Source organism: Lissotriton vulgaris, chromosome 1_1 (genome assembly GCF_964263255.1).
Source record: "Lissotriton vulgaris chromosome 1_1, aLisVul1.2, whole genome shotgun sequence".
Taxonomy (NCBI): domain Eukaryota; kingdom Metazoa; phylum Chordata; class Amphibia; order Caudata; family Salamandridae; genus Lissotriton; species Lissotriton vulgaris.
In genome coordinates this window covers 971,715,019-971,732,382 of record NC_141685.1, presented here as the reverse complement: position 1 = coordinate 971,732,382, position 17,364 = coordinate 971,715,019, and the positions used below count along the sequence as shown (strand labels likewise).

At 48.7% G+C, this 17,364-nt stretch overlaps 1 protein-coding gene across 1 annotated transcript in view; it reads left to right on the top strand.

The window, feature by feature from the left end:
- The window catches only part of LOC147748315 (uncharacterized), a 102,204-nt gene extending 88,696 nt beyond the window's left edge, over nt 1-13,508 (top strand). Inside the window, exon 3 of the mRNA XM_086960141.1 lies at nt 8,976-13,508. Coding sequence (XP_086816267.1) covers nt 8,976-10,885 — 1,910 coding nt within the window. The 3' untranslated portion in view covers nt 10,886-13,508. The remainder of the gene's footprint in view (nt 1-8,975) is intronic.
- Nucleotides 13,509-17,364: the final 3,856 nt, after the last annotated feature.

Below are 17,364 nucleotides of genomic sequence, written 5' to 3'. Positions count from 1 at the left end.
TATCCGAAAGGGGCTCATAGCGTGGGCCGAAGCATGTTGGCTTTGATGTATTAGGGCTGACTGAACAATTGGATTCAATTAGAACCTATAACCCAGTTACCCTGCAAATATAGGAATTCTTTGGGTATACCTTGTGGTATTTTTGAACTTTCTACTCTCTATCTGGATTCCTGCTTACCCAACAGGACTCTATCTAGGAACTCACATCCTTTTGGTTGAGTCTGCCCTGGTGGTGCCACTCTACCAGGATGTGGAAAGGTACCAGTGATGAAGTATGTCACGATAAAGTGAGTGAGGCATCTATTTCAATATCTTTTGTATCTTTTGATACCTAGGAAGTGGCATCCCAGTCGGTCCTTGTCCGTCTCCCTCCTTCTCTTATTTTGCTCAGTTGCTCTTTTTTTTTTGTGTTTTTTTTTTGTGAAATATATTTTTATTGCAGGAATCAGCAAACTGTTACATATATGACCAGCATCAGAAATCCACTGAAATCAATTAACTGCATCCCGTCCACCCCCCGCAGCACGTTTTCATACATAATCATTCAGCCCACAGTTCAAAGGTCGGGCGACAAAATCCAGTGGGGGCTCAGCAGGAGCGCAAGGCTGGTCCGGATAATCCACTGTCCGTCATCTGCTTTTCTAAACAAGCCCTAAAACCCAAAAGAAAGTTCCACCCACAAAACACTAACTTACAAAGAAATCCCTCCCCAACCCAACCCCGCCATCAGTGTATGGTAGCAGCCGCAATAGGATTCGTGAGAGGACCCAAGATGAGCGTATCAGAAACAGAAAACGCAATCGCCTATCGGGACTCAGGGCGCGCTGCAATCTCAGTATCAGAGTCGCTGGGGGCGCAATAGTCTCTGAGGGCCTGCACTAGTGTCTCCCATTCCAGCGCTGCCTCCTGTGCTTTTTCGTTACGCTGTCTCCCAGCCAGTTGGTATCTCAGCGTGCTTTCCCCCGCCGCCCACTTCAAGAGTTCGCTATGCCACCTGCTCCCAGTCGGACCAGCTCGTGCCTTCCAGTTCCTGGTCACCTCTCGTTTGGCCAAGAGAAGCCCTAAATCAATAAATTTACTGGAAATTTTGTTTTTGGTGGTATGTGGAAACCAATGCAAAAGACCCACCGCCGCATCGACCGATAGGGGTCTCCCCGTCACCTCCGTCAGGGTCTTCTCCACTTCCACCCAGTAGGAGGACAAACCCGGGCAGGCCCACAACATATGGAGGAGGTCCGCCTCCGGCGCCGGGCATCTGGGGCAGGTTGCCGAGCCCGTGGCGAAGTACTGTTGGATTTTCGCCGGGGTCAGGTATGCCCGATGGAGTACATAATAGTGGACCAACTGAAAACGGGCGTGGCGCGTCCCCTTCCAAGCTCGCCGCACGAGCTGAGACCAGGTCGCTTCCGGGATTTCCTTGCCTATGTCTGCCTCCCAACGGGCCTTCAGGGTCGTAAGGGGGGTCAGCCCTTCATTGATCAATCTACCGTAGAGGCAGGTGACCGCCTTCACCGTGCCCGCAGACATCATGACGTATTGGCACACCGGAGACGTAGGAGGTTCCTCCTGTCCGCCTTTCCAATGCGCCTGGATCGCACGGACCAGGGCCGAGTGCAACAGGAAGTCTCCGCGGGGAATCTCGAAGCGGTCAATGAGCTCCTGAAAGGGCAAGAGTACCCCAGCCTCATATAGATCCCTCACCAACTGCAACCCCGCGTCCTCCCAGTCCGCCAATCGTGACCAATCACCGCCATGGGGCAAGGCCGTCAACATCCCCAATGGTATTTCAGGCGCATATGGTATCCGCAATTGGCCCCGGGCGTGAGCCCGGTTCCAACACAGGCGAATGGTCTTTTCCTCCAGCGTCAGGTCCTGCAAGGTCAAACGTTGGCGTAGAGCTATGAAGGATAGGACATGCCTGGCCATCCCTGTACCTCTCCTGTCCTCCGGGCCTCGGAATTCCCTGGCAATCTCCTGGGTGAGGGTCTGGAGCTGCGCTGCCAGATAGTATTTCTCAAAATCCGGCACCGCGAGTCCACCCTCGGCTTTCGGCCTCATCAGGGTCTTAAGGGCCACTCTACGGCGGCCCGAGCCCCAGAGGAATCCGACTATCATCGACCGTAGGAGCCTAAATGTGGCTGGCGGGATCCAAACTGGTAGCGCCCGGAAATAGTACAGCAGCCGGGGAAGAGCCACCATTTTGAGGAGAGCGACCCGCCCCGCCAACGAAAGCGGTAGCGTAGCCCAGAAGTCCATGTTCCCCCGTAGAGCTCGACTGCATCTGGTAATGTTTCCGTCCAGGAGGTCAGACGGATCATGATAGATGTATCTGAAGCAGTCAGGTTCCCATCTAAGCTCTCTATTGAGGACTGGACTAGGGGTGCCTCTGCGAACCGGGAAAAGGCATGTCTTGGCCCAATTCACTCGTAGGCCCGAGACCTCCCCAAACGCCGTGAGCGCCGTCTCAGCTCCATGTAGGGCCTCGACTGGGTCCTCAAGGAAGAGCAACAGGTCGTCGGCATATAACGAAACGTGGTGCGGGCCCGAAGGTGTCCAGAAACCATTGTAATGCGCCCCCGATCGGAGTAGCAATGCGAGGGGCTCCACCGCCAGCGCGAAGAGAAGTGGGGATAACGAACAGCCCTGTCTCGTGCCTCTTTCCACCGGGTACTGCGAGGAAATTAATGGACCCGCCCGAACCCTGGCCGACACGGAGGTATATAAGACCGCGGTCCACCTGATGAAGCCCTCTCCGAGTCCGAACCGCCGCAACACCGTGTGTAGGTAGTCCCATTCCAGGCTATCAAACGCCTTCTCTAAGTCCACCGATAGGACCACCGGGCACGGAGCATCCATTAGCGGTTCACCCAGCAAGCGGAACAACCTACGGATGTTCATTGTCGTATTGCGCTTGGGGATGAACCCAGCCTGGTCCTCATGCACCAGGGAGGCCATGTGGCCCAGCAGTCTCGAGGCCAAGATGCTGCTCAGAATCTTATAATCGACCGTCAGCATCGATAAGGGACGGCAGGACGCCGGATCGGTTGAGTCCCGCCCCGGCTTGAGGAGGGGAACCACCAGGGCCTCGCGCATCGAGCCAGGCAGTCGGCCAAGCCTCCTCGCCTCTCTATAAACAATCACCAGTCTCGGAGCCAGGAGGTCGGCATAGGCCGCGTAAAATTCCACAGGAAGACCGTCTAGCCCTGGGGTCTTATTCCGCGCCATCTTTTTAATGGCGCTGCGGATCTCCCCCAGTTCAATATCGGACCCCAGGGCTTTCGCCACGTCAGGCTCCACCACTGGGAGCTCTAGGGGCCTCAGATAGTCCTCGAGAAGGTCAGGGTCTTTGGCAGCACGACTGCGATATAACTGGTCATAGTAGTGCCGGTAGCAGCCTAAAATCTCCGGTTGAGTGTGCACCATGGTCCCGTTCGCCATGCGCATGGACGTCGTCAGTGAGGTCTGGCGCGTAGGGTTAGCCAGCCATGCCAGCAATGCGCTCGATTTATCCCCTTCTGCAAGGGACCGAACCGTATAGGCCTTGTAGTCGAAGCAGCGCAGCCGCTCGACCTCAGCCGCCACCGCCTCCTTCGCCTCCGCCGTGCGTCCCTGGAGTTCAGGGTGCCCGGGGCGGCGGAGTTCCAACTCACGAAGCCTCCGATCGGCCACGTCCAAGTCATCGAGGATAACCCGCCTCATACCTACCTTCTTGATGATGCAATAACCCCTCACCACCACCTTTAAAAGCGTCCCATTCCAGTGCTCTCGAGCTCGCAGAGCCCCCGTTGGACGCGAAATACTCCTCGATCTTATCACCTAAGTCCGCTCTGAATACAGTGTCCTCGAGGATCTCAGGGCGTAACTTCCAGGTGGGCACCGCCGGCGCCCCCGGAAACCAGCGAAGGGCCAGCAGGAGGGGGTTATGGTCCGAAATGGTCCTAGTCAAGTATTCGGAACGGATGGCCGCTGAAACCAGTTCAGTCGAGCCAAGAAACCCGTCCAGCCGAACGTGCAACTCGTGAAGGCCCGAAAAGTAGGAGTAATCTCTAGCATCGGGGTGTTGCGCTCTCCAAATATCCGTCAGACCCCACCGTGTCTGCCAGTCCCTACGGCCTTTGGCCACACGGCGGACCGGAGAATCAGGGAGGGGCGGGTGCGAGCGATCGGTCTCCACATCCACTACTGAATTGAAGTCCCCACCGAGCAGGAGGGGCCCCGTGAAAAAGTGGGCCAGCGAGCCCGATAACCTAGAAAGGAAGGCAATCTGGTCCATGTTAGGTGCGTAAACACAGCAAACGTTCAGGTCCCTCCCCCCCAGAGTACCCGAGATGGCCACGTAGCGCCCCTCTGGATCTACCCCTGAGTTTGTGACCTGGAAGGGAACCCCAGCCCTAATCCAGATTAGCGCCCCCCTGGCATACGCTGAGTACGACGTGTAGAAGACCTGCCCCCTCCATCTACGCTGTAGCGCCGCCCCCTCCGCCTTGTTTAGATGGGTCTCCTGCAGCAGCGCCATTTGTATTCCCCTACGCACTAAATAAGCGTGGACTTTGTGCCGCCTAGACATGGTATGAAGCCCCCGCACGTTCCAAGTAATACACTTCACATTAGCAACGTCAGCCATTGTCCCATACTGTCCGTGCAAAGTCTCCCCATCTGGGTCTCAACAAAAAGCGAACAACAATCCCCCCAGCACTGATGGCGGCCATTTCCCCCAACCAAAACTTAACAACTCTTACGTTAACCAAACCCCTGCCCACCCTCCCCAGAACAGGACCCAAATAACTCCATCTAGTTCCCATCCAAACCATGCCCTCAGAAAACCCCTTCGTCCCAAACTAATCTTACGGTCGCCACCGTAGGAAGGCCTTAAGGGCCAGGTGCGGGCTGGGTGGTGGCAGTGGGCCCTCGATGCCCTGGCTACCAGGACTAAAGCAAGCCCCAAACAGTAACGGAAACCCTCGGGGCAAAGGCAAGGCACCCCACCCCCCGCTTCTCCGGAGATCATGCTGAACCATCGGCTCCCGCCACCCCCGCTACGGGCCCCCACCCAAAAGGATGCAGCTCACCCCGTCAACCCTGTCCATCAAGAAGGTCCTCAACCGATTTTGGCGTGATCACCGGTGTGCCGGTGCTATCTGTCACCGAGTTCTCCGAGTCCGTCGATGCCCCCTCGTCATCAGGGTTCTCTTCTTCCGCGATGGTATCATCTCGTGAACCAGATAGTGCAGACAACACCTCCAGTACTCCTTTCCGCTCCGTCGATGTCTCTGCAGTAGAAGGGCCGCCCGACCGGCCCCGGCGACTCCGCACCCTCGTGGATCGCCGTCGCTGTCCCGGCTCCGCCGTTGGCTGAGATGCGGAGGCGAAGCCATCTTTCCCAGCTCTATAAAGTTCAAGCCAGTTACAGGCATCCTCCGGGGTATCAAAAAATTGAGTCTTGTCATCGACAATGACGCGGAGCCTTGCAGGAAATAGGAGCGAGTATTGGATGCCCTCGCTCCGGAGCTCGCGCTTGACCGCCAAGAATGAAAACCGCCTGCGTTGGGTTTCATAGGTGTAGTCCGGGAAGATGTTCACCTGGCTGTTCTCCACCTTGAAGGGGCCATTATGTCTAGCGGCATTGAGGATGAGGTCCCTGTCGCGAAAATGTAGGAGGCGCGCCACCACCGGACGCGGCACACGGCCCTGTTGCGGTGGCCTTGCTGGGACTCTATGAGCTCGTTCAAGGGTGTAGAAAGAGGATAGGCCCTCCGGGGCCACCGTGTCTCGGAGCCAGGCCTCCAAGTAGGCCACCATGTCGCCATCCTCGATCTTCTCCGGCAGGCCTACCACTCGGATGTTGTTGCGCCTGTTACGGCCTTCCGCATCCTCCGCTCGCTGCTCCAGGGCAGAAATCCGGGTTAGGGCATCTTTCATTGCCGCAGCCAAGGTTCGCTGCGCCGGCTCCAAGGTTTTCACCGAGCCTTCCACTTCTTTGACCCTGTCCGACAGCTTGCCATGATCCGCCCTGAGGAGGCCCAGGCTCGTCGCCACCTGGGCAATGTCCTGCTGAAGGGCCGAGCGTGTGGTCGCAATCGCCTCCAGGACGCGATCAAACTGTTGCTGCAGCGGCGCGCCGCCAGCACTCCCCGGGTTTCCATGGCCTTCCTTGTCCGGGGTCTCCGAGTCAGAGGCGGCCGGGGTAGTCCCCTTGGCCCCTCTCGGCTTCCCCATGTCGCGGGAAGCGCACAGTGTGGACTCAGATGAAGGTGCCACCGAGTGCGGGCGCCGACTATAACTCTCCCGAATGGAGGCCCTCGGGGTGAGGGCCGGTGATCCTCTTCTCCAGGGCCAGGTGGATCTCCACAGTTTCGGCTCGCGCCACCACCGTGTCGTCTGAGAGCGCTGAGGAGGAGGCGGAGACACTCGGCGCCAGGCCGGGCAGGCCCGTCTGGTTGACGAGGATCCGGAGCGAGGGCCACCCACACCACCAGAGACTTTGTGGCGCCAGGGGGTTGTGCTTCCCATGGAATCGGGTCGATCGGGGGATGCAGCCAAGCGCCGCGTCAGGGGGTCGGCACCACCGTCAGGACCTCCAGGCGTCCGTGTGCCGGGGTTCACTATGGTAGGGGCTTCCGACCGTCCGGGCACATTCACCAATATCAGAGTCTCAACAGGCAAAGTCCAGCTCCTCACTCTCCAGGAAAACACAAGAGCGGAGGGCACGCTATGACCAGCGACGTTCTTCCAGGCTAATGGTCCCGTCCAAGGGGACAAAGGGGTCCGGGCGCCATATTGGGTCGCTCTCCTCGGGACCACAGACTTCGAGTTTCGGGCGGATCACCACCCGTCCAGGCTGTGCCAGGCGTCTCAGTAGGGTCCAGTTGGGCCGAACGACGATATGCGGGGGCTAGGGTGCCCCGCGGCCTCCGATTAACAGGATAATCCCGGGCTCAGTCCCGGAGCCACGCTCTCAGGCGACCATCGCCATCGGCGCCCAAGCCACGCCCCGTTGCTCAGTTGCTCTTGTGTGATAATAGTGAATTTGGGAGAATGCAACTGGGCAGATCTTCTCTTGTTGTCCCTCTGTGAAGATCATCAGACAGGGTTGCCAGCAGTAAAGTAAAAAGGCTTTATCAATTTGGAATACCTCTACATGACTTCAATATGACCGCTGTAGCTGCAATGCCCAGGCACCAAAGGAATGTTAGTAATGAATCTCTGCAACCCTGCATGTTTATCACTCAGGCATTGAGCTTTAAAGAGGCTTTAGAAATTCTACCATTTTCCTCCAAACATTAGCTTATGAGTTATGAAAATACAAACATTTACATCTCAAGTAAAGGGGTTTTTAATTTTGATATACATATATAAACTCACCAAAGCAAATGCTTCTAGTTTATTGGAGAGGGCTGCCCAAAAGAGAGCTAGTTGCTGGAAAGCTATCAGTAGCTCACGAGCTACTTGGTGGAAAAGGCTGCGCTAGGTGTTTGGCAGATGCATGCAGCACCGTGGAGCCACAGGTGTTACACGGAAGTCCATAGTGTGAGAGAGCGATGGAGTGAGGGGGAAGAGCGTACAGGGAAGAGAGATACAACACATGCACTCTCATTGAGTGCATCACAAGTAGAAACAGCTATTTCCTTCCAAGCGAAAACTCGTAGAAGACTACAAGGAGCCAACCAGGAAGGCAGTACAGGAGGGACAAACATAGGCTGGATGTGCAAACACAACTAGAGTCAACAAATAAAAGTAAGCAAATGTGAGTGACAAAAGACAAAACCAATGGTAAGCAATGGGGGATATGCATTTCTAAGTAAGCTTTCAGCATGTCTTTCTGGTAGGCTTTGACCTAAAAAGAAGGTGTAGATGTTGTGCCTCTCCAGACCACATTGTTTCAGTCTGGGGTGCAATCCTTGTCAGAGTCCTTTGCATACATGCATGCTTGTCATGTGTGCTTAGGCCAAAAATCAAAAGCATCCAAAGAAACTCTGAATGGGCCATTTAGAGCAGAGGTGGACACTCTCCAGAGTCATGGAGGGGATATTTCTGCTGCAAAAAATAAATACCAAGTCAATTTGGCAAGAATTCTACCTTTATTTATCTTAATTTTAGGGTCTTTAATCTCTTCTAGATAGGTTACGCCATGAAACATTTTATCAAGAAGATGAGATACAAATGCATTAATGTACATGAGCTGTAGTTTCCAGTTTGTAGAAAATGTGACATTTCCTTGTAGGTGTAAGTAAAACTGTGATAATGTTTGTATTTGAGTGCTGTTTGGAGCCGTTTTAAGAATCCACATGAGGTATCCATATATCCTTGGCATTGGGCAATACAATTCCACACTCCCTGGCATTTAACAGGGGTATAGCGGTCATGAATTGAAAATGGGTAGTGGTAAGTTTCACTCTGGGGAGCTTCTGCACATACATAAAAGTTTATCTGACTTGATACTGCCACCTACCCACCAGTAGGTCAGAATCCTACTAGAGCCGGGCTTCACAGACACAACAAGGTATGCAGAAGTCTTTCGTCCAACCATAAGGAAATAAGTGTCCTTTTTTGCAGCGATTTTATTTATTTATCTTTGAATAGCAAGCATCTGTAGGGTAGTTCAGTAAGGTCATAGATCTGTGTAATCGGAGGGTCACATTTTCTAATCCATATGTGTAGTACAGAGCTACATTGAGTTCCATCATGCTGGATAACATGACCTGCTCCTTAGCCATCATATGCTGATATTTTGACTATCTTTTCTTTATTGCGATACTTGCCTGTTAAGTATGTGCGAAGAAAGCTGAATTAGCTACTTGAAAAATCCTTTGTTCATTTGCTTAGCTTTTGTAGTGCTCCCATTGAGGCTTCTTTCCCTTCTATTTAATACTTATCAGTAGAATCTCATGCAACAGATCTAAAATTTTATATTTCCGGCCTTTGAAATGTGAAACCTGCTCGTAAGTGAACATGTTATTTTTCTGCCTATCCTACAGGAACTGAAATCGTTATCAAAAGTGAGGATACCAGTCATGAAGAATGTGCTGAAAGCCTTGCATCACAAACAAAAACCACAAGAAATTCCAAAGAAAAAGACTCGCAGAGCAGTGAGGAGACCTGCATAACACAGAACAAATTTCCGAGGAAAAAAGGAAGCCATGTCATTGAAAACTCAGAGAACTCAACCATTTGTAAAAGAGTTACCCGACAATCCACAAAGTCTAAAGAACAGAGGAGATCAAAAAAGACAAAAACTTCATACACATGCACGGACTGCGGGAAAGTTTGCCACCATCGGTCAAACTTAATCATACATCAAAGAACTCACACAGGAGAAAAACCATATACGTGCACTGATTGTGGAAAAAGTTTCAGCCAGCGGGCAAATCTTACCATTCATCAGCGAACTCACACGGGTGAAAAGCCACACATATGTTTCGAATGTGGGGCCAGTTTCACTCAGTCATCCACTTTGATGAATCACAAGCAGACACACAGTGAGGGGAAACCATATACATGTAGTCAGTGTGGTAAGAAATACGGTATGCTATTGTCATTGATCAGACACCAGAAAACTCATTCGGGAACTAAACCTTGCACATGTAGCGACTGTGGAAAAAGCTTCAGTCGTACCTCATATTTGATTATACACAAGAGAATTCACAAAGGAGAGAAACCATATTTATGTTGTGTATGTGGGAAAAGCTTCAGTCAGAAATCACATCTTGCTATCCATCAGAGAGTACACACAGGAGAAAAACCATATACATGCAAACAATGTGGAAAAGGTTTCAGCAGTCGGACACATCTTAGTGGTCATCAAAGAACACACACAGGCGAAAAACCATTCAAATGTACGGATTGTGGGAAAAGCTTCAAACAGAGCGCTCACCTTCGTACTCATCGAAGAACCCACACAGGTGAGGCTCCTTATACATGTACAGTGTGTGGAAAAAGCTGCACTCAGAAATCTAATTTAATTACCCATCAGAGAATTCACACGGGAGAGAAACCGTTTAAATGTGAGTGCGGAAAAAGCTTTGTTCAGAAATCAGAACTTGTGGCTCATCAGGGTACACACCTAAGAGCTAAAACAGCAGAGTCAAATGCAGCAAAGTTAAAAGCAAATCCTGAAATTGATGGTGCCAACAAACAGGTTCTATCTAATGTTTCAGATGAGGAGCAGGCAAAAGAGAATCCTACCAACTTTGAGAATAAGCAGACCAGGAACTGGGATAGAAAGAAGAAAATAGACCTCATGTGGAGCTGTGTTTATGTTGAAATAAAATCTGAAAGGGATGATCTGAGCAGTCATCAAAAAAATGATTTATTGGAAGAAATGTTTCGGAAGAGACAGCCTAACATGACAGAACTCACTAGAAAAAACTTAATCAAGCATAAAAACTACATAAAAAACCATAAACTGTTTAACAGCACTAGAAAAGAGATTCTACGACAAGAGGTATTGGAATACATGAAAAGGGAAGAGATGGTGATTCAAGCTTCTAAACTTGATAACACAAACGCACAGAGAAGAGACAAACATCTTCCAGTAGAGAATGGTGCAATTTTGCTATCAGCATCTTCTCTAACTGGGCCATTGCACATCGCTTTAACGCCTAGTGTACCCCAGACTCATGAAACAAGACACTCAGGTGAACCAAACTCTATTTCAGACGCTGGGGTCCTTGAGAAGGAAAACACAAATGAACAGAACAGCATAGTCTTGCTTCCTACATCACAAACAACTCTCCCAGGCGATACAGGAATAACCTGCATTATTCAGCCATCCCAAGAAACTGAAGCACTTTTTGGAACAAAATCCTATTTACACATTGGGTCCCGTGGACCAGAGAATCTCGAAGAACAGCTAGTAGTTTACCTGGGGGAAGGAACATACATCTAAATTGACTCAAAGAGCTTATATTAATTCTAAAATAATCCAAAGATGGATACATGATTACTTTAGTTACTAAATGTAGTCAATTTATCTTAGTTATTAAATGCAGTGAGCCATTAACGGATGTGATGGTAAAGTAACTACTGATTGAACCACAATAAAAAAAACTCATCCAGGAAACCAATTCCCATTTGAAATATAGTTCCAGGTACACTAAAATAATAAAAAAAGTGATAGCAACTCTAGGTTGATATCCTTTGGATACAAAGGTCAACCACATTATCTAGACAGAAATGGGTGTTTGTATTTGGCGTTCTTGTTGTAGGTGAACTCAAAACACCGGTACACCTCAAAGTATATTCGCTTATAAATCCTAGAGTTTAATCATTTGTGGAAAAAATGTTACGATTCTCTCGTTTCTCTAAAACATGAACAAATGGCATGAGTATATGTGCTGTACACCAGATGAGGCCGAAGATATAATTTGACTAAATGTACAGGTCTCCTGTTCAAGATCCAAAGAGACACAATATCAGACCCAAAAGAGAGGCTTGTGCCAGAGAGAAAATAATAGGATGAAGAAAAAAAACTCAAATTTTGCTGTAAAATAAAGAAAAAATGCTTTCACTCAGTTGCAACATTGGCTGCAAGTTTAGGAAAATATTAACTTGTAGCAGAGAATTTTTGGTCCTGAATATGACAACAATATTTCACATGCAAATATAAAAAAGTACTCAGATTATCTCTTTGGATCTCACTAAACCATTGAGAAAAGGCGCAAAACAGTTTCATCAAAAACAACCAGATTTGATCCCATGCCAAACGCTAAAACCATCTAAAAACCTGAAATTAGTGAAAGAAAAACAAACAAAAAAATCATCATCATCATCACGCGTATCTCGATGCCATCGGATATCATTTTTTTGCCGAGTTTCATTCATAGTAAGCACAGAAGAAGGCACATTAATGGGTAGGATAAAAGTGGTATCAGAAGGTGAAAGTTAAGGTAAAGACTTTCATAAAATGGTCCCACTGTATCCTTGCACTCATTCATATTATACTGATTATTGATGAAAGGGATTAGACCATGCTCCTTTAAAAGTCTTCAAGATAAATCTATCTAGACTTGTCTTTCATTACAATATTTCCTACTTCTCGCAATACTCTTACAGAAGATTTTAAGTCTTTCATTCAGGAAATCTGAACTGATATAAAAGGATCAGCTGAAAGGCTACTGATTCCCTCAGCAGTCCCATATTAGTGGTTCCTTTGTATTCCTCAGTGGGTAAGAAAAACGCAGTACTGGCAATAGAGTAAGACTGGTATTTCATTGTAGTTATTGGCATTGTTTTCCTTTGTCTGTATAAATGCAGAAAGCATGGTCTCCTCACAAAAACTATGTCTAGTTAAATGTATTACATGTAGAAGTGAATACGATAAAATATGATAAAAAAATTCTTAAGGACCGTAAAATCATACTGTGCTTTCTGTCCATGGTATTAAAAAATTCTAAATCTCGTTGACAGTTTAAAGTTAGGTGATGAAAATGCTAAAAGATATTTTTGGCTGTATGCAAGTACTAAAACTGCACCTAATTAAAAAAACATAAATGTTGAACATCATCTTAAAACACCCTGAATCTTAGTCATGGTCACTGACTTTTCTTGTGCTTGCAGAAGAAAATGAATTCAAAACATCATTAATGAGTTAATTGTGTACCTGCTGCAAATATGAGAAGAGATATTAATACAAACAAACCTGAATGCCAGGGTAGCCAAGTACAAAACCGATGCTGTGAGAAATGAAGAAGCATTACCTGTTCATTATCCACTACAAAGGAATGTCAACTCATACAAAGAAATTAGAATCTGGGCTGTATAAACTTTCTTCCAGTATTGAAAGAAGTTCAGGATCTGTGCACATCTTCTAAACAGAAAATGAGCTGGTGGAAACAGTAAAATGAAAGTTGGCTCTCCTACCTTTTAAGAGGGTTTTTGGTTTTTGTATGTTGAACTTTGCTTAAAAAGCTGAGGGGTGCATGTACTAGAACAGTGACTTACTTGAGAGGCGGAAAAATAGGCTTTCTGCTTTTGAGAAGCTACAGATGTGGACTGTCTCCAATTTTCTCAATTTTGGAATTTTCACAGCCATCATCAAGGCCCAGTTTTGGAGCTGAAATCACACTATTTCCTAAAAGAACACCTCTTATGTTTTTAACAACTTGCAGTTACAGTAGTTGGGAAAACCCTGAAAAATGGTGAGGGCTTCACATGAGAAACACTATTTTATTTTTTGTTCTCTCCATGGACACATACCTCATGTCGAAAAAGATTTTTTTGAAGTAGTGACAAAACTAATGTGTTTTCTACCAAACCCGAAAAAAGAAAATAAAGGTTCATAGCCTGTTGGTAAGCTTCAAGGTCTAGTCTATGCTCAGGTATCCCAATGAAGTGCTCAATCAAGGTACAGTGTGGACACACCCAGGAACTCGTGCTTCCTGCCCAGTTTGGGTGGAAGATGTTGCATATTGTAACATGAGCTTGGAGAGCAAACTGAGTGGCCTCTGTAATATGTTTACATAATTGAGTGGTGGCACCTAACTTAATAAAAGTTATCACATTAATGACAAGTATTTGTGAACTGCTTTTTTCTTAAGTGTTAAATTTCTTAAGCAGTAACATTTTGTAATTAAGAAATCCATAATCGATAATACCAAAACTATATTTTATGAGAACTTTTTGGGAGGTTTGTTTCCTTCTGATGTGCAGAGAATGTCCTCAAGAAAGACTGGTTTTAAACCCTGTGGTGCCTGTCAACGCGCCATGTCGGTGACGGACCCGCACATGATGTGTTTGTGGTGTTTAGAGATCGACAACGACTCCATGTCGTATTCGACTGCCGGGCCAAGGTGTCGCAGAGTTTGGGGGCACGGTCCCTGAAGTTACTAGAGGACTGACATGCAACTGCACGAAAGTCATGGTCCCGCTCGAGAGGAAGGTCTCAGGACCGTTCCAGGAGTCCGAAATCCTCTTCGTCCCACTTGAAAATATCGGGTATGCTCAGGTAAGAGGCACAAAGAACACAAGAAGTTGAAGTGTGCTTTGACTTCTCCTCGTACATCAGCCAACGCTGCGAAGGAACATCGACGTTTGAGGCTGGATTCTTAAAAAATGGAGGAGGCGAAAAATCGGTCCAGGCTCAGGTTCCTGAGCGCCAAAGCGACCCCACTCAAATTAAAGAGTTCTATGAGGCCATGCTTCTCTGTATTGAGAGTCTTGACCCATCCGGCGCACCATCGGGCTCGGCAGTGTTGGAGGGCGCCATTTCTGGTTTTGTGCCGGCTCCGATGGGTTCCCATGGATCTGGACTGGCACCAGTCATGCCACTCTAACCTGTGCCAGACCCAATGGCAATGCTTCTAGCTGCGCCAGCCCCATTCTGATCTCCAGAATCTGCCGCGGAGCTGCGTCAACTGACGCTAATTCCGGAACAACAGAACCCCCATGTTCTAGAACCTGAGCCCTATTTCAAAAGGCTAGGCGTCTGGGAGGAATGGGTGAGAGGCATAACTGGACCCTTTATAATACCAGGATATGGACTTGTGCGAGTAACTGGGTTACGCCAGCGGATTGGATACATCTCCAGTTACTGACATGCTTTCTCCCCCTACTGTGGCTATGTTGGAGGGAGCTACATACACAATGGTGGTGTGATGGGTTGCTGAGGTGCTCAACTTTCAATTGCCCTCTGTGGCAGTCATGACCAACTTCTTAACGGAGGTGCTGCAACTAAGAATTTCCTCTGAACTCCTTTTCCCGTTAATGAAGCGCTCACCGATGTCCTTCCAGGGACTTGGTCCAAACCCAGCACAGGGGTTCCTATGAATAGGACGATTGCCAGCCGCCACGCCCCACACCAGGGGAACAAAATTTCCTCACCCTACCCCGGAGAGCTTGGTGAGCCAAGCCTCCACTTCTCATTGCATGTTCCCTACCGCTTCCCCAGACAGGGAATCCAAGAGGCTGGACAGCTTGGGAAAGAAAATGTTCTCTTCCACCTGTCTGGCATTGGGGTCTGTGAACACTTCATGCTTATTAGGCAGCTACTCTCACACACCTTGGGAAGTGGTAGCGCTAGTGCTGCCCCAGGTCCCATATGAGGCTTGTGCCGTTCTATCCCAATCAGTTACAGACAGGAGAAACGCATCGAAGTTCACTATATGATGTGGCTTAGGCATAACCAACTCACTAGGTAGAGTGGATTTGTCAACTGTGAACATTCAGACACCACACCTGGAAGAAAATGTCTGTCTTTTTGGCGGATGACTATGCTTCCCTCATGGACATGCCCTTCGAAAACACCTGTCTTTTCGCAGACAAGGCAGACTCTGCGCTGGAGCACTTTAAGGACTCGCAGCTATGGCCAAGTGCTTGGGCCTTCCCTGTCCCACGCAACCGTCTGCCTTTCAGTACTTTTGTGGCCACAAAAGAGGCTTTCAACCACGCAACCCTATCCTAGCCACTGAATCACACAAGATTCACGTCCTCTGTGTGGATGAGCGTGCGATTCCTACCGGCCTTGCTCTGGTCTAATCACCACCACTCCTTGGTGCTGCAGCCAAACCTTTATAATCTTTCCATGGTGGCATATCCGCTATCCTCTCCGCCACTGGCAGTTCACAATATTGAACAGGTGAGTTCTGCAGATTGTCCAAATGGGCTACTTCCTCCCCTTCGAGACTACCCCTCCACCGATGTCTTCATCTTACAACTCGCAGACTGAGGATTATTTGTCCCTGCTCCGAGAGGAATTCATGTCTCTCATGGACAAGGAAGCCATAGAGAGGCTGTGGTTGCTATTCCCACTACTTTCTGGTCCCCAAAAAGAGCACGTCTTTGCCCTATCTCAGATTTCCGAACCCTTAACTACTTCCTCAAAAATGAGAACTTCAGGATGCTCGCATTGGCTCAGGTCTTGTTTGCCCTGGACGTAGAAGACTGGATGGCAGCGTTGGACTTGCATGATGTCTATTTTCACATCGACGTCCTGCCTGCCCATCAGTGGCCAACAAGCGTTTACAGTTCACCGTGCTCCCTTTTGGCCTTACCAGTACCCCTCTGGTGTTTGCCAAGATTATGTTTGTGGTCGCAGCTCATTTGTGCCGCTTATGGGTGCCAATCTTATCCTATCTTGATGACTGGCTGCTGAAGGTGAGCTCACCCCAGACTGTTGTCTCCCTCCTCTAGGCTATGGCGAACCTCCATCATTTGCTGGGGCTCACTATCAGCATGCCGTAGTCACACCTGATTCCCTTTCAGACGCTTACTTTCATCTCAGCTGTTCTAGACACATTGCAGTTTCGGACTTATCCTCCAGAGAGGCGAGTTCAGGATATTCAGGCTATGGTACCCATGTTTCAGCCTCTATCCTGGGTTTTGGTGACACTGACTTTGAGGGTGCTGGTCCTCAACAGGGCGGGTTGGGGTTGTGGGCTCTCTTGTCAAGAGGCCCGTTGTCTCTGGACAGGATTGGAACAGCAGGGCATATCACTGGTGGTTGAACACCTTGCAGGTTCTCTGAACGCCAGAGCGGACAAACTCAGCAGTCAATGCCTAGTGGATCACCAATGGCATCTCCACCCGAAGGTGGCGCGAGGTTTCTTTCATCAGTGGAGAGAGCCTTTGTAAGATGTGTTCGCCTCCACTGAGAATGTGCAATATCAGCAGTTTTGATCGCTGTAATTTCCAAGGCGGCTCTTTCTAGGAGATGCTTTTTGTCTTGTGTGGAGCTCTGGCCTCCTGTACGTACACCTTCCCGGCCATACCATTCCTGCCGAGAGTTTTTAAGAATATTGGGAACGACCGGGCCCAAGTCATCCTTATGACTCAGGACTGAGCATGGTTAGTCCGGTATCCAGAGCTTCTGAACAAGAGTGTTGATCGGGCTACCTTGTTGATAGAATCTGTTGCAGCACCAGGGGATAGTCCTCCACCCGAACCTGTCAACTCTCTGCCTTCTTGCATGGAAATTGAGCAGCAGCAGTTGATGGCTTTCAACCTCCTCCAAAGTTATTATGGAAGCCAGGCATCCCTCCACCAAGACTGCATACGACTCCTGTTGGAAGCAATTTGTATCATAATTTACAGAAAAGTCCATTGACCCACTATTTGCCTCCGTTTCTGATATTTTGCTTTTTTTTTCTTACCCTTGCCAAGTAGGGTTCTGCTTTGGGCACTCAGAAGAGTAATCTTTTTGCTCTGTCTGCCTTCTTGCAGCTGCCTGACCAACCCTCTTTATTAAAATACCCTTTTGTAAATAGATTTTTGAAGCGGCATGTAGATATCTTCATCTCCTTTTATTATGCCTCTGTGGGACCTAAATTAAGTCCTCACAATCTTGATGTGGCTCTTTTTTAGTCTCTTCACAATTGTCCACTCTGGCTGCTCACCATAAAAAAAAGGGGCAGAGAGGGGACCCACGGTGTT